This window comes from Streptopelia decaocto (assembly GCF_964273445.1).
Source record: "Streptopelia decaocto genome assembly, chromosome: Z".
NCBI lineage: Eukaryota > Metazoa > Chordata > Aves > Columbiformes > Columbidae > Streptopelia > Streptopelia decaocto.
This window is the reverse complement of record NC_138657.1, coordinates 11,159,652-11,176,949: the sequence shown is the minus strand read 5'-3', so window position 1 is coordinate 11,176,949 and position 17,298 is coordinate 11,159,652. Positions and strand designations below refer to the sequence as shown.

The 17,298-nt window shown below is 41.6% G+C and overlaps 1 protein-coding gene across 1 annotated transcript in view; it reads left to right on the top strand.

The window, feature by feature from the left end:
- The window catches only part of SVEP1 (sushi, von Willebrand factor type A, EGF and pentraxin domain containing 1), a gene marked incomplete at its 5' end in the record, with an annotated part of 136,995 nt that extends 121,239 nt beyond the window's left edge, over positions 1–15,756 (top strand). Inside the window, 5 exons of the mRNA XM_082075065.1 lie at positions 481–651; positions 5,728–5,823; positions 8,009–8,104; positions 10,867–10,960; positions 13,017–15,756. Coding sequence (XP_081931191.1) covers positions 481–651; positions 5,728–5,823; positions 8,009–8,104; positions 10,867–10,960; positions 13,017–13,047 — 488 coding nt within the window. The 3' untranslated portion in view covers positions 13,048–15,756. The remainder of the gene's footprint in view (positions 1–480; positions 652–5,727; positions 5,824–8,008; positions 8,105–10,866; positions 10,961–13,016) is intronic.
- Positions 15,757–17,298: the final 1,542 nt, after the last annotated feature.

The following is a 17,298-nucleotide window of genomic DNA, read 5'->3' as shown; positions in this document are numbered from 1 at the left end:
AGAATTATTCCTGAAAAATTATGGGTGATGAGACGAGGGTTGTAAGGAGAGGTGCTGGCTTTTATTGTATTTATTGACACTGAAAAAAGGCATTATGTCCTTTTGCAGGCATGTCTGAAAGCCTTTTGGCTTCTTGCAAGTGATATTGTTCAGTTCAGATCATGACATATCCTCACTCCACAAACAGAGTCTCAGTTGTATCCCAGGACCATCTGAAAGTTTCTGGTCTATCTGGTGGGGTATAGCGAGCATTACATTACCTAAAATTGCTGTTCCTGGCCATGTCCCTGCTCACTGGGTGTACATACAGGTTCTCCCTGTGAGTGTCTGCACCATGAAGAAATCCTACTTACTGATTTCCCACCAGTGCTGCTTCTGGCACATCCCAGGTCCTTTGTGCAAAGCGCTATGTGCAGGGTTAAAAACTATATTTTGTGGGCATTGCAGCTCACCAGACTCTGGGCTATTTCTTTTGTTTAGAGATATCTTGCGGCCCCCCAGCTCACACAGAGAATGCTCTGATTCGTGGTAGCTTCTATCAATATGGAGACATGGTCACCTATTCATGCTACAGTGGGTACATGCTGGAGGGGCCCCTGCGGAGCATTTGCTTAGAAAATGGAACATGGACAACACCACCTACCTGCAAAGGTAAGTCTTTTTTATGAACAGAAGCCTATCTTAACATAAGCACAGAGGTGTCATCCTAGCTGAAATAAATACGAAATTTTAGCTAGTTTCAGGGCAGTCACGGTTTCACTCAGGGCATTGAAAGTGCAGGGTGCTGGTTTATTTCCAAGTGAGAGAGAGTTTCCACAATTTTTCTCTTTAGTCCTTGCTAATATTTGCTACAATGTTATATCCCACACCTAAGATCCTTTACCCTCACATGTTCTGTGAGAAAGTGACAGAACCAGTTACCTTTCAGACATGCTGAGCTGTTTCAGGTAAGCACCGCCAGTCAGGTTTTCATAGTCAAAGATCAAGCACTGCAGAAAACAAAAGTAAGAGATCCAATGGGTGCTTAGTCTCTCACTGTGTTTACATCTTGGCAGCTCCTGAAAATTATTTTGCAATAAAATACTTCAGGATAGGTTGATAGAGCTCACTAAACAATTCACACTAAGTGCTGCAGTAAATTCATGCCTTGAACAAAATGCCAAAGACAAAGCCTAGCCTTTCCACCCTTGGCATACCAGCAGGAAAATGTCACTTTCAGTGTGGTCGGGCTAAAAAATTAACTTGTTTAAATTACAGAAATAACTCTTCCACACCGAAGATTCAAATAAATAAAACCTTTTGAACAGAAAATGGTGGAAGGCAACACAGAAGAGATTATAAACTAAACTGTTAAAACCAGATATAAGTATCTTCAAACACTAGCTTAAAATCAAGGATAAGGTGTAGCAAAAGGGTTCCAGGGTCACAGGGCTTTGATGGAAGAGATCTTGTAATCTACATTTCCATATCGGAGGCTTGATTAGCTGTCTGCTGCCAGGTAGCTGTGGAGCAGTGAATTAGCTGCCCCCTGAAGTCTTATCTCAGCTGGTGTAACAGCAGACGTGCTACAAACTGAGCCTTAGGTATTGTGTTTAGAAATGTGAGTATTAAAAGCAAAAAAACTTAGGGCACATCAGTGGCCACTCACAAGCAGACCCATTCCCTGAGCTCAGAAACTTGAACAGAAAAGGTGCCTGGATGCTCATCTGGGGACATTAGGGGCATCATCAAACTTGTCAAGTCTGCCTTTCCTCCTTCAAAAAATAGAAACAAAAATACTTCCTCCTCCCTCAGCGATTTTCTTTTTAGGTCAGAAGCCCTTTGGAGATGGAGGATTCTGTACGGTGCTAAGCCTGACTAACCAGGGTCCTGTCATTAGTTTTTTTATATTAATTCTATCAGCAAAATATTATGAATGTTAAGACCTAGACAAGCTGAGTTGCCCTGCTCTGTGAAAGGAGGCATTCTGTTAAAATTCTCTATCTGATAGTTATAATTGTCTTGCCTAAAAATCATGATCAGTAGATCATTTTGAGGAGATCCAGACCCAAAGAAGTGGGCTTGTAACTCCTGAACATTTCAGGAATAGAGAAGCTGCTCCTGAAACACAGGTTTCTTCTCGTTACCATTGCCATGAAGAATCACCTGTCAAGTAGCCAAGCAGAGAAGATTTACAGTAAAAGTACCTGAGTTCCAATCCCTAACGTTCTGTTGATTCTGTGATTCTATGAGTCACCTCAGATGTCAAAAGTTATCCAAAAGTCCTCTTAGAAATTGACACTCCCAAAGCACCAAGTCCTTCCTGAAAAGTTTGCCAAATACCTTGTCATTTCTTTCGAAACTGTGGTGGCTACAGAATTGAAGGGATCTCTGCATAGTAGCTGCTCTACCTAAGCTAGAATTCGTTAGCAAAAAATTATTTGGATATTATCTCTTCATCTGGTAACACTTTGAGTTCTTCACTTAAATATTGACATCTTTACTTTTTATTCCTATTCACTATTTTTTAGTTACACATAATCCTGCTTTATGCTAAGGGCTGTAGATTTCTGCTAAGAGAGGTTTTTGCCACTGGCTACTAGCAACATGGAACGGCTCATCTGCAAAGCACTGTCAAACATGTCCTGTTTACAGCACCGTGGAGTCTACTGAAACTGTTCAGAGGAAGAAATATTAGGGAAAGTTGTTTCAAAAATGAAATTATTAGATGGACAGATGATCAGAGTGCAGTGCAGGAAAGCAGAATAACCTGTCTTTTGGTTTATTAACAATTTCTCCTCCCCTTTTCACCTGAAAGGGCAACTAAAAAGAACCAAAGATGTTTCTGAGAGGACCAGCCTGTGTTTTCATGACACATGTCAAAAAAATATTTCAAAACTGCTTTATAATTCATTTGAGGGATTTGCCTAACAAAGGGCCTACAGGACCCAAGCCTTTGTGGTCTACATCACAAGCAACATGAAAGCACTCTTTGTAGTGACGCATGCTGCATTTCTTGGTTTTGGCTCTGTGAGATGATTATTAATATGTCCTATGCCTGCTGGAAACATTCTGGCCTGGTTGAACAGGTTAGTTAACATAAATGTTATAATTAAAATGCAGACTTTGTTAACTTCTTCAGGAGAGCTCTCCCCACAGCCGCACTTGCCTGGTTGCTGGTTAGAGGTTGCTGGCCAGATTCTCATCTGAGTTTCAGAGGTGAGAAGTATCAGCCTGGATCTGCTGATTATAAACACCCACAGAACTCAGCAGGCTGCACAGATGCACACAGCTTGTCGAACTCCAGTTTTTGCTGTCTGAAATGCTCTGAAATCTGTGTTGTCTATTTGCCCTCTGCCCACACCTTGCTGACTAGGAGTGGTAAGTGTGGGGCTGCTATCCAAAAAGTTCATACCCCACCAGCAAACAAGAGCATGATAGAGCGCAGCTGAGGTGTGGAGAATATTGTTCACTTGCAGCCACACAAAAGCTTTTTGGCAAGGCTGAGAACAGATATCAGAAATTGGTTTTTCCCCTTCTTATTTATGTTTGTCTTGCAGCAATGCAATGCTTTTGTGTCCCATGGAGATAACTGTTAGGCCTGGATTTACAATGGAATCTCAAAGATCAAAATTGATACCATGGATGTGAGATCTGCTACCACTAACTGAAGTCACAGTTAAAGATTCCCATTCTCTCCCCAGTGCATCAGGACTGCATTTATCCTACTTGCTCTTACAATAGCAAAAAAAAAAAGAGTGAGATCCCAGCTTAACTTCCCACCTCAAGCCATTCTCATGTCTTGACTACCAAATGAAGAATAATCCCCACAGCTATAGACACAGAGTCTCCGCCTGCATAAATTGATGTATAACAAGTGCACACCTAGTGATGATACTGTCTTACTCATTCAGTTTCACAACCCAGGCTCGGGCAGAAATCCAGGAAAAGCCTCTCTGCCTGAGGTCCTGGATCACTGAGCAGAATGGAGTTGCCATACAAAGAGATTTCTGTAACTCATTAAATAACTGCATCTTCTCTGTTGACAGAGAAAGAGAAAATACATTTCAGAGACCATTTTTAGTGGGCTTTGAATGTAACATGGAATGTCATTTATACACAAACCTGTTACCTCCTGTCCCATTATACATCAATGGGATATCATCTAAGTGGTGTGGATCACACAAAGCTTTAAATGGCTTTTGATTCAATTTCTATAATTTTTCATGGCACAAAGGAAATCAGGTCGGCACACTATTCTGCTTTCGTCAACACCCAGAGACAAGCTGTCTGCATAGTCATAGATATCTTTACAACAAAAATTGTTCAAAATACCTGTTAATATATTGCAACTTCTGTGAACCTGCCAGGACCTTAAGGTCTCTTCCCGTTCTCTTTATCAGCTGACATTTGATGGGGAGGCGCTTGAGATAAAAAAATAAAATGGGAAAAGTTTTGGCCTGATTTCAGCATACTTCAAGCTGTAGCTTGCAGCTTGGCATGGCTTAGCTGCAAGGGTGACTCAAGTTTGGCTCTATCATGGGAGGATTTGTGTTCTTTCCAATGTGGAGCTCAGGTCTGAACAATGTTTCAGTGTTCTAAACCACTGTTTGTATTTAATACTAACATTGAACAAAGTCTTAAACTCATATTTTGCTCACCTAGTAACTAATTAAAGATAGGATGCAATTAATAGTTCAGACTGAGTGTTCATAACTGTGTGTTCATAACTACCACTAATTAGTAGTTAGTCTGATTACTTATTTGTTCCGTAATATTGTCTCGAAGCCACAGTTTTTTATCTTCTGTATATAATATGGACATCAACATGACAAGGATTGTACTTCCTCCAGTGGTCTCCAAGTCTGACATGTTTGTGCTTATCTTGCCACCTGATTCTGAGAAGTAGTCCTGGTATCCCTGGATGTATTAGCCAAGATATGATACAATGTCATAGAAATTATGATAAAGTCCAAAGCCTGCACAGGCAGACAACATATTGGGCTGGCATGATAAAAGTCCACTTCAGATCCCTCACTTTTATGATCCAATGCTTATTAACAGTTGTGCAAGCCACAAAGCACCAGTCAGTGTGAATGCTAAGTGAGGTTTATAAGCACACTTTGGGTTCCACAGGTAAACACTTCGTTGTGCCACTGCTGCACCCTTGTCAGTCACTCCTCATTACACTGGATAATAGCGCAATAAAAACTGCTTGTTCTACCACAATGTTTAATCGTACTTTCAACAAAACCTGTATTATGCCAGAAGGCATTATCTTGGTTTTTCATACCAAGGTTAGAAGAAAACTTGATTTTATTGTAGAGTTAATTTAGAAGAGGAAAAGAAGAAAAATAAACAAAAATGTAATAGTTTTTGTTTGAGGTGGGGTTTTCTGTTTTGTTTTACAAAAAAATTAGTGGGGAAAAGCAGATAAAGCATAGCATCAGCCTTAAAACATTGTCCAGATAATTTAAACAACTATGCTAAAAACTTCTAAGTTTTCATTCTTGCTATGAACAGTTTTTGATCAACAGTTCACACACTCTTGCTCACAGTACCTAGTCAGACACACAGAGTCAGAAAATGGTGTAGCCCTTGAAATCAAAGTCAAGTGATGTTCCTGAACTTCACTGCATATGTTTAGTCTTCTCTAGATTTTACAGCTACAAAGATCTGTGAAGATGCTGAATTACTAAGCTTCCAATTAACCGTCTTGAGTTTGTAACGGAATTGTGTTGTTTTCAGCTGTCTGTCGGTTCCCGTGTCAGAATGGTGGGATCTGTGAGCGACCAAATGCTTGCTCATGTCCAGACGGCTGGATGGGTCGTCTCTGTGAAGAGCGTATGTATAACATCCCTAAGTGTAATTTTAAGGCTGTTGTAGGTAAGACAAGTGAATTTACTGCAGTGAACTGCATGGGAAAATTAAAGGCATAAGAGCCAAAAATATAAAAATCTTTATTGTGTTTGACAAATTAGAAACAACAGGAAGGACTAACTGATTGCTTGTTTTTAGACAAATGACCATCCTCTGACATCTCCAAACCAAAACACACACTTTTTTAATTGATATGATTTTGTTTGTGGGTGCTCTTTTACTATGGTTGAATAATAGCTTGCTTCAGTTCTCCAAAGTCTGTTTCCAATAGCCATACATAACAGTATGGTGGAGAAAACAGAGGTTAGAACACAAGATATGTGAGTGTTCTGCTGGTGGCTGCCTGTGTTTCTTGGTTTCCTTTTTTATCGAGTCTGGGATTATGAACCTGATCAATTCATGTTCAAACAACATGGCTGTGTCACCTTTTCCATGCTATCCTTCCTGATCTCTGTATGCCCCACAATTTCCAGTCTGGCTTTTCCTGGCCTGGAACACTGAATAGTTAGAGAACTGGATCTGCTGTGGTTGAAAAGAGCCAAATCTGACTTGGGTTTGTCAGAGATTCCGTGAGTGACATGGGGGATGCCACTTTGTGCCACGTTTCCCTTTTTTTTTCTTTTGTGATGATCCTAGCACAACGAATTTGGGAGGGCTAGCTCTTTCATGCTGGTGTAGCTGCTGCATATGAAGCCCTATTACTGTACACATAGTTAGGCATGGATATATGTGGGTAGGAAAGGAAAGTACCCTTGCTGTATTTAGTACTCAGTATGGCCCTGACGTAAATCTGTAGCGCGTCCAAGAACACCTGCAGCTGAGGTGGTGTCACTGGCTCCGGCTCTGAGTGTACTTGGAGACCTACAAAAATATGTAGCACCTCCTTTTGTAGTCATGGAAAGGAATGTGCTTCAAGCATTTTGCTAGGTAGAGGTACCACATCTGCAGCTTTCAAGTCTTCTCCATGGCAGCATCAGTTCCACATGGGACAAATTAGCTGTGGATACCGAATGAGGAGAAGAGGTTCAGCAAGTTTTGTCCTTCTGCATTTACAGAAACTCCAGCTCTGTGGTACATTCACACAGCACCCCTTTTGCTGTCCCTTTGTCTGTCAGCACCACCGTAGCCAGACATGCAAACTCAGCCCTGTGTGTTTCACAGTTTCAGCAGAAGAGGCCTGAGCCCTGTGTCTGGCAGAATTTGTGTTTGGTATGCCACAATTGATTTCCTTACCTTACCATTAGTAATGATATTCAATGCATTGTTCAGGACCAGAGGACAAATTTTACGCCTCCAGTCCTTTTGATCTGTCTTCCCAGTTCAGACCGTGTTTTCCTGCATGAGGAAAATGAACAGGCAGCTGACTAGCCAGATCACACTTCCTGCAGATGCAGGCACTAGCTCTCTCTTTTTTTTTTTTTTTATTTCATTATCTTGGCATAGGTAGTGAGGAAAAGGAAAATTGATTCTCCCAGCTGGTTAGTGCTGCCTCAGTTTTGCAGCATTGCTTGCCAAGCAAGGTGCATCAGTGAACAGAAAAGATAGGTTTAGACTTTGGAGCTGAGGGCCTATTCTGGAAGACAAAGGGATTTTTGAGTGCCAGCTTTGAGCACTGATCACTCAGGATCAGACCACAAGTGAGGCCACAGAGCTCTGACAGAATTCAGTCACCTTGTAGTTCACACTACATTTCACAGATAGCAGGATAGATCCATCTTCTTAAGAGAGGCCTGACTACTCTGAAAAACATGCAGAGCTCTACTAGTTTAATGATACAGACATGTAATTCTTGATGCTATGGATTAGTCCTGTGAGCTCCATGGAAGTTCTCTATTCCTTCACATGAGAAACAAGCAATCAAACCTGCTCATTTCTAGTGAGCACAGAGTCTACAGACACCTGAAAGATTCTGGCAATTGTTCCAGCCCACCCATTTGTCATCATTCCTCCTTGTTTCTGGCTGCTATGCCCCTTGTATTTGGTGTTCGTGCCTTGTGGGTAGATCCTACTCAACTATGCTGATACTGCATGCAGACAGTTCAAGGGGTAGTAGAGTTTCTAATTAAACATAAGCTCTTTGCTTGCACACTTTATTCTTTGCTTTCATGGAAGACAATTCTTTTCACTGGTTCTTTTCTCCTCTCCTTAGCAATATGCATTCTGCCGTGTCTCAATGGTGGTCGCTGTGTGGCCCCTTACCAGTGTGACTGCCCCCCTGGATGGACTGGATCACGCTGCCATACGGGTAAAACTCCTTCCACTTGCATTTTTTTTCTCGCATTTTGTGACTCTGCTATCAATGCCTAGGACTACTAAGCTTTCTACAGGAAAACACAGGCCTGCGATAATATTCCTAGAGGATTTGCTCTCCCCAGCTGCTAACTATTTGCAGAGTAGTCTCTGATGAATCTTTAAAATCCTCAAGAAAGTTTTCTCCCAGAAAGGACAGACAGCATTCACAAGAGTGCTCTCTGCAAAAAGCAGTAGAGAGGATACAGGATTTCCAAAGAGAAGAATAAAACTAGACTGTCCATTCCAAGAAGAGTTAGAATTTCATTTGCTTTTTCAGCACATGCAGCTCACTATTAAACTCACAATCAAGGTGCAGGTACTACAGAGGTTTTTCACCACATAACTGTCTGGTTTAGGGGTTTCCCACTTACTGCTTGAGTTCTGAGCAAGGCAAGGGGGCAGAGCAAAGCAAGGATTTGTTTAAGAATGGTTGAGTTTAATGAATACATGCTACTCATGTACATGGTACATGGGTACCTTACATTAGGAATCATCTAAGTCCTCTGAAAAAATTTAACGCATGCTGCATTTTGCTAGATCTCTTACTTGCAGCTTACCAAGGTTGAGGAGCATGTCACACACAAGAACAGTGAGTGGAGTGATCCTAGGCTCCAGATCTGTGTCCTGGCAAGTCAGCTTGTGTGAGATGAGGCTCATTTGCAATTAGGGATAATATTTGAACCAAATTTAGGGCACATGGTTCTGCATCAAGACTAAACAAATGTCAGTTTTTGAAAGACTTGTCCCTGTGGAAACAGCCAATAAAACAGCAATTGAGTGATAACTGAACTGTTTTCCAATCATTATTAAATCTTAATCACTAATGAATGTTAACTGCTTTTTTAATTATTTTACAGTTTGTTTACTGTATTTTTATTGTCCAGATGCACCTTAAGTGGTTGTCAACAGGGCCTTAACGTGAAAGCCTGGTATTACCTTCCTGCAAGACTTGGAGAGGCTGATTGTGTGAACTGGAGTAGGAGTTTGTGCTTTTGTTAATGGATGTTCATATTATTTGTTCAACTGATGAGAATAGTGAGTCTGGTGGGTAAGCTGTGTGACACACTGCAAACCCAACCATTCTTCAGCAGATTGAAATTCCAGAGTGAACATTTTAACTCTGAACTACTGTCTTTTGAAGGGACACTTGCCTAGCACATAATGCATCATTTCCTCTCATATTTCACAGTTTTGCAGGTATAAAAGCATAGGTGGTTGAGGAGGGTAGTTGGCTTTTTTTACTTCTGGGCAAGCAATTCAAATCTATTCAGGCCAACTTGCTTTTTGGAAGCTAGAGAAAAAATTTTGCTTAGCAACTGCATCTGTGCCAAAGCCCATTCATAAAAGTTCATAACCACTGCTTATGAAGTTATTAAACCATTTCTCATTTTACTTACTGGTCTTCACCTTTCGCCATGACAGAGTGAAGTGAAATGAGAAATATTTGGATTAACTGCTAGTCTCACAGAAATAATTGAGTGCATAAAGTGAGAGCTAAAGGTGTTTCATTCATACACTTCATCCCAGAATCAGAAGTCATTTTCAACATGACAAACTTGGTGCGCTTAATTGCAGATGGATGGTCCATCTCTATAACCTTGTGCCTTTGTTTGTTTGTATTTGGCCCAGAGGAATCAGAGTAGTCTGTTTTAATCTCTTTCACATTCCGGTGATTACTCATTTTCATTTCCTGTAATTCCATTTTAATCAGTGTTTTCTGATGCATGTTCCTTGCAAGAATATTACCCAGCATTTGTCCTCATTGGTGTCTTTATGTCTGTCCTCTAGATATGGCATTATCTGTTTAAAAGACTACATGTCTTTCAGCTTTTCTGCGTCATAAATGTCTGTTTGAAGGACCTCATTAAGTGAACCTCTGAATCTGTTCTGTGAATTGTATGAGGCTTTATCTTCAGCCTCAAAATTGATAGGAACACTTGAAGATTTGACTTTTGTTTAGTTACTTGACGTCCTTGGGTTCGGCTGTCACACAAAAGCGAGTGCAGCCATTTCACAGCTGGCCCAGCACAACCCTATCAGGCAGGCTGGTGTATGTTCTCTAACTCAAATGGCCTCTAACACCTCATCCCACCTCTTATGGCTATCCAGTGTTTTTGAGTAACTCGCTGTCATTTTCTGCTCCCTTTCCCTGTCTCCATACAAATGCCATTGTGTGAAGTCTTACTCCATACCTGCTGTCGATCTGTAAATGGTTTTCTGACCCTTGACTTGCTCTGTTTATGCTGCGTCTTTCTATACTTTTTTACCATGTCTGGTGTCTGCTTGTCCTGGCTACTGTTTAGCCATCACATTTCTGTCAAATAAACACTAATGTTTCCTTCCTAGAAATAAGGCCTATTTTCCTGTTGATCTTCTGACTTTTCTATTTCCTCCACCAGCTTCCACTTGCATTCTTTTTCTTGCCACAACTTGAGGCAAAAAGAACAGAATTTTTAAGGCAACATACACTAATAAACTGGCGGTTTAGTGCAGCTCATATGCTGCAGCAGGTAGCCAAATTAGTAGAGAGGGTCAAATCACATTCAGCAGAGGTGTGCTTCTCAGGCTGCCTTTTCCAGAGCAAACTGCCTTCTACAACAGACTCACAGCTGGTGCTTGATACAGGCAGGCTGGATCTTCAGTGCCCTGTTCCTTAATCAGCTTTTTGTGAGTGTGCTCATTAATGCAACTCTGTGTGTGTGTATTTTTATGCAGCTATTTGCCAGTTGCCTTGCTTAAATGGTGGGAGGTGCATACGACCAAATCGGTGCTATTGTCCCTCCTCATGGACTGGACATGACTGCTCTAGGTAAGTGTTGCTAAGCACTGTCCCATAGCTAGGCTGAATCATACCCTTCTGAACTCTGAATCCAAAGAATGTGCAATTTAGTTTTCACATTTTGAGCACCTCTATATCCTGCAAATCAGTGGTCATTGGATGGCTCTTGATTTATGGGCAATCCGGAAAGACCTTAGAGAGTTCTCTGCAAAATGATTGCCAGACTTCTAGAAAACTCAGGAAATGGTACATCCACATTTAAGCAGACAGGCTTATTTTTAATGGTATAAATGGAAATGTTTGTTGCAATGCAATACAGAATGTTCTTTAGAAAATTTGGATCACCTCTGCTGTACAGCTCTTCATTTCGAACTACATATATACCTCAGCCGGGTTCAGATTCAAGACTAGGGCCATGTAACTGATATTGTAGAAAATAGCTCTTGTTAAACCTGGTGCCAAGTGCCGTAATCATTTAGAGTACAACACTATGCCTCTGAGTCAAGCCCAAGTTCACATCAGCTGGCAGGGCAGTCCCTGTATGAAGAGCCCCAAGGACTGGGCTCAAACCTGGTTCACAAGTGCTCTCTTTCAGAGAGTTTTTCCAGTGCTGGTGTTTTGGTTTGCTGATTCATGTCTAATGGGGCCAGCAGTGGACTAGGTTTTCAAATCAGCGAGCCCCATCACCACGTGAGGCAGCATTTACCAGCCTTAATTGTAGCTTTGGTTTCTTAAAGTTAGCTTGTGAAGTCTGTTTGGCCTCAAGGGCAGTCTGAACAGGACTCAGTTATTCTTTGGAAAGCTGTTTTATTTCACGCAGTCTTTAAAGGCCATTTACAACCTCAAAGGGGGAAGGCAGGTCAAATGATAATGTTATGGTCAGGAATCAGATATAATAACAAAACATGCAGCGTGAGTACTGTTCCCTGTATAGAATATTAACAGGGCCATGAAACACATGCTATCAAAAATAATTATACCTCAACTCACAGGCTGCTACCAAACACATCAGTTCATTATCCTGGAGAGTTAAATAAATAACAGCTGAATATATTTTCCTTTGGGATACAGACAAACCCTCTGACATTGTACATTTTTTCGGTTCCTCTTTCTGGACAGGTAGCAACAGACATTCATCCCTGTCTCTCTGATATATATTTATCTTAAAGCTACACAAAATATGCTTGTTTGAGAAATTATGTTGTCCAAGAGAAATAGTTTTCATTTGTCAGCTGTGATTATATATACCAAAGTGAAGCAACTTAAATATACTCCCAATGAACAGTATCCAGCTTTAGACTGAGAGCTACATGTCTGAAGTCTGGTAGTATTTCCGTGTAGGACATGAATCAGAGAAGCCCAAATCCAGTGGATTTAGCAGCCAAAAATGATGGAGTTTATCTCTAAAGCAAAGTTTCAGGCGATTACCAAGATGGACTCTTCTTGGGTTTTGGTTGGGTTTTGTTTCGTTTTGTGTTTGTTTTGTCTTGTTTTGTTTTCTTTTTTCTGTCCAAGTCCACAGCTCTGTGCAGCATTGTGAAATCTGAGAGGTGAATCATTAGGCCTACAGGCTTGTGATGTAGCAGCTCGTCCCTTCAGGAGCTGTTTTAGAGGAAGTTTCCCACACAGAACTTTGGGGGTGGAGGGGAAAGGATGGGAAGAAGCACAGAGATCTGTTTTGTATTTTATTAAGCTTTGGCCTCAGCTGCAGGTGTACTCTTTACAGAGTGCAATACTGTGCTAAGGACCGAAAAACAGTACAGGCAGAACAGAGGTAAATGCCATGATACAGAAATTCGCTGTTGCAGGTTAACTAGGTGTGATTTATAAGGGGAAGGTGGAAGAGCCAAAAGCTTTTATCAGCATCCAGAACAAGATTAGCCGCTCTGTGATGAGTCATGATTTACATTAAATGCTAGATACCCCTATTCCACATGCCCACCCTCTTCATCTCTTAGTATGCCATCTCGAGCTGTGGCACTGATCCCTGGCATTTTCAGAAACCATCCTCTTGTGCCTCACTATTGATCTTGTTTTATATGTTCAGTACAGCACCGATTTTACTTTGTTTGGTTTTTTTACACAGGAAACGGAAGGCTGGATTCTATCCCTTTTAACACCAGAGCAGCAGTTCTACATTCAGACATCTTACTTCAGCCTAGGCACCAGAGCTCGGAATCTAATGCATTGTAAATCAAATCCATTGCTTCCCTTCCCCCCGGCTCCCTTGGTTTGTATTTTATTTTGTGATACATTTTTGCTATACCTTTCCATTTTTAAAGAAATCCTCTGTATTTTTCATTTACAAAAGTATTATCAAATATATGCTGCTACACACACACACCGTACACACATACAAATGTAAAGATTCCTACTGCCCATTGAGAAAATGGTTGTGTACGGTGAAGTCGCTCCCATTTCTTATATACAGTAAGCTAATTAAACCATACTACACTGCCAACCATGATTAAACAGAATGTGGCAATTCTGCTTACCATCTGCCAAAGCATATTGCTGTCCAGCAACTCAACAGTAAAGAATAGTTATGCAAGGCTAACTGAGCCGCTAAGCTTTGCATTGGGCCTGTTTCTGAACTCATGTTGATGTAAATTAGAAGTATATGTGATAAATCCATGTTGTAACCACAGTTTCTGGTGGGCATAAGAAGAAGATTCTGTAATGTATATTATGTGTCATTAACATAATAGGAGAGTGACGTAATGGAAGGCATCGGCATGAATTTTACCAGAGATTTATTGGTCAGATGGTCAAAAATTTAAAAGAGATGAGAGAACATCATGTCATTCAGAGAAAGATGGACCAAGTCTAGCCAATGAGAGCCTTTGAGGCGTTTTGGCTTACAGGCCGTTCAGGTGTAACTCTGAAGCTGGATAATCCAGGATCCAGCAGTGGGAAGAAGACAGACCACTGAAACTTGTGCTTCCCACTTGCCATGGGACTCACCACCTGCCTGTAACTGCCATCCCTTTCCTGTGTAAATTACTACATACATGTTTTAGCAGCTGTCTCCTGGGTGAATACATGGGGTTTGGGGTCCCAAAGTTTGACTGTCCCTAGGATGGAGATAGAAGACACCTGTTGTGTTTACAAGTGAAACTTTGCTATTTGCTTACAGAAAGGTTTGTACTTGCGTTATGCAGAACCCTCAGAGAACTGGAAAAGGCCTCTCTTGAGTACACACACAGGCAGAAATGCGAGAAATACTGAGAGCACACACACTGTCAGATTTCTCTTTCTCACACTGTTGAGCCCATTGCATCTGAGGATAACACACACCTGAATGCCATTGTTGAGTCATGCTCTAATGAACTGAGATGCTAAGATTTACCTATGTTTAAGCAGGTTGGTGGAATTAGAAGCTGGAAATCACATGCATTTTTTGAAGTCAAATCTTTGGTAGTTGTCACTTAGCAAAAAGTCTGATCTATGAAAGATGTTAGAGTGAGAATCTGAAAGCTCTTGATCAGAAGCTTCATTTTTTCCCAGTAATAATAGAAAAACGTGACTTGCAGTCAGCACTGGGAAAGAAGAAGAAACAAATTTTACCTTCTGTAGCATTCCTGCTTAGTTACCCTCTGGATTAAGAGTGTGTACAACCTGCCCCTCGCCCCCCTGCCCTTAATAGATTTACCTTCCTTTTATGAATGCATGAGCCTGGACACAGGAAAGTGATACGATGCCGAAATGAGCTCACAGTTACAGTGATAGGGCACTAGTAAATACTGACACATAACTGATGGCTGTTAGCCCAAAACCAGAAATGGGGAAGAAAGAAAGAAGCAAAATTGTAAGCCAGTAAAAGCTTTCAGCCAATTAAAAGAAAAACAGGTAGATAAAAAATAGGAGTCATTAGGGGATCAAATTAATGTGAATGTAGATTTCTTCCCAGTGGGAGTTGAAACCAGCTGAAGAGTTGTCGTTTCAGCTCCCGCAAACTTCTTTTTGTAATGGAGTCTGCTAGCACGTAGCAACAATCTTCTGTCTCCCAGCTCCACAGCCATCAACGTTTACAGCTTTGACTGAAGTTAGTGTTCAGTACAAAATGTCTGCATTTCAACCCACAGTCACCACCATTTGTAGGCACTTTGTTCCTTGACCTCCTTGCTGCCTTACCAGCATACGAATGGACGCTGCAGTGAGCAACACAGGACTTCTCATGGGAAAGAGTGCACGGGTGAGAAAAGCAGATCTTTATTTAGATGTCACTCTCATGCTTTGGTCCTTTCTCCAGTGTGCTGCTCTGGTGTGTGCCCTGATTCTGCCCTGGCGACCTCCAGAGCAGAACAGTGGTGGTGAGGACAATCCTTAGAGCTGGTGGGACACTGCTGGAGACTTTAGGGCTGTGTGATGCCTTTTAGCACTCTGGCTTCACACTAGTGATTAGTACATGGAGACCTGGGATCAACCCAGTTGAAAGTAACCAGTTTCGTATGGGGATGTGGTGGTAGAAAAGAGTAGCTGAAACTAGAGGCTGTTATATTAGTGCTGTTGATGATGTTTTGATACTTGCTGGAACATTTTTCCCCCCCAACAGTACTGTATTGTCATTTATGTCACTGCTTGTTGTGTGTTTTAAACGACTTCTGTGTGATGCACTTTACACTGTAAATAAAGTTGCACCCTGTTTAGTACCTATATAGAGCCAACATTGCACTCTTTTCTTAATGCCTCACAACAAACCTATTAACCTGCCCTTTAGGACCTGCTGGCAAATCCCAAATATTGAGGAAATGGAACTCCACTCAAGGGAAATGACAAAAGAATTGCCAGTAATCTTAAAAGGATGTGCTGGATTAGCCCAGGTTTGATGTTCAGATTAAAATGCAGTTGGCACCTAATTTTCAAATCCTTTCTCCGTATAGAGTGTATTTTAAAACCAATAAGGGCCAAATTTACCAGTGGCATAAACAGATGCATTAAACCTGCTTCACTCACTGTTTACACCAGATGGAGACATGGCTTGTTTTATTCTGCACCAATACTGGAATTGCAAAGCTATGGAGACATATTCAAAGACAGATGAGGTAAAAAAAAAAAATGTACTACAATAGAGAGAAAACTTTGTAACTCAAATGCCATCCCGCCAAGCAAGGGCCATATATGACATAGCAGTCAAAATATTTAGGGTGTGGGGTTTTTAAGGTAATTAGTAAGCCTTTCAGTGTTTGGATACATAGGTGTAAGTGGAGACTTTGAAGTGCAAAAGGTGGTCAGTGTTTCAAAGCCTCCCCCTAAGCCACCAGGACAAAAGGTGGTGTGAGGCTGCAGACAGTGCTGTTAACTAAGCCCTGAAATTTGACATGCATCTTATAGAAAAGATGCAGATTTACATCTCAAATTCACAATCCTTCAAATACCAGTAATAATCCCAAATAGGAACAGCTGGGCTGCCTTTGCAGGTAGACTCGAATCTTGTGCGGGCTGTAGAAATACAGAGCACCACCTTATTTAAAAGGAGGTGTGATAAGAATGGGGCACTTGCCCTTGCCCTGTCCTCTTTGCCATGAAAACTGAACAAGCAAAAACTAATCTGCTAGCACTGATGTCTCTCTGCTCTTGGAAGTGTACTGGGAAATGAACAAGTGTCAACTCTGATCTCAGGGGGACAGGACAGGATTAGTGTGTGCCCATGGCTGTCACCGTAAGGAGTTGTCCCTGTAAGGAGTTGTCACCTTTTCACTTTGAGGACAGCTTGAGCAGTGATCCCTTCTGCTTGTCAGCACAGGAACAGTTTGTGCATCTCAGACTTGACTTAGAGCAGTTTGGATTCTCACTGTGGAAGAGATCCCTGCTGGTTTTACCGCACTGCAGATGCTTTTCTGGGAGAATATACCCTAACCACGCATCTCCAGCAGTGAGAGATGGCCACTGCAGTACCCAGAGGCAGCCCAGGTGGAACATGCTGAACCATTATTGAGCTCTTTCTCTGAGGTTATTTCCACTCATGCACATGAAGCAGAGCACTTCTTCACATATCCATCCCATTTACAATGACCTCCTCTCCCACGACCAGGGCTGCATTTCCATCATGCTTGTTTTCTAGGCTGAAGTGTTGCTAGCGCCTGCCAGCATCAAGGTCTAGGTGCTTGCCACCTTTCCTGGCCGGGCTCGAAGCACTGTAAAAGCTGATGCTCTTCACAAGCTGATTGATGTGGTTCTTCGGTGCAGGATAGTCCATCCTGCCAGACATCACTCGTGTGGATGGACCAGTATGACCACCTTATGCTACAAGAAGCACCACACACAGCCTAGTGGACAGGGGACAGAGTTTTTTTCCAGCTGGTGACAGGCTATGTCACCACAAGAAAGTAATTTCAAGTCTTCCCATTTTACAGGCCAGCTGAGTC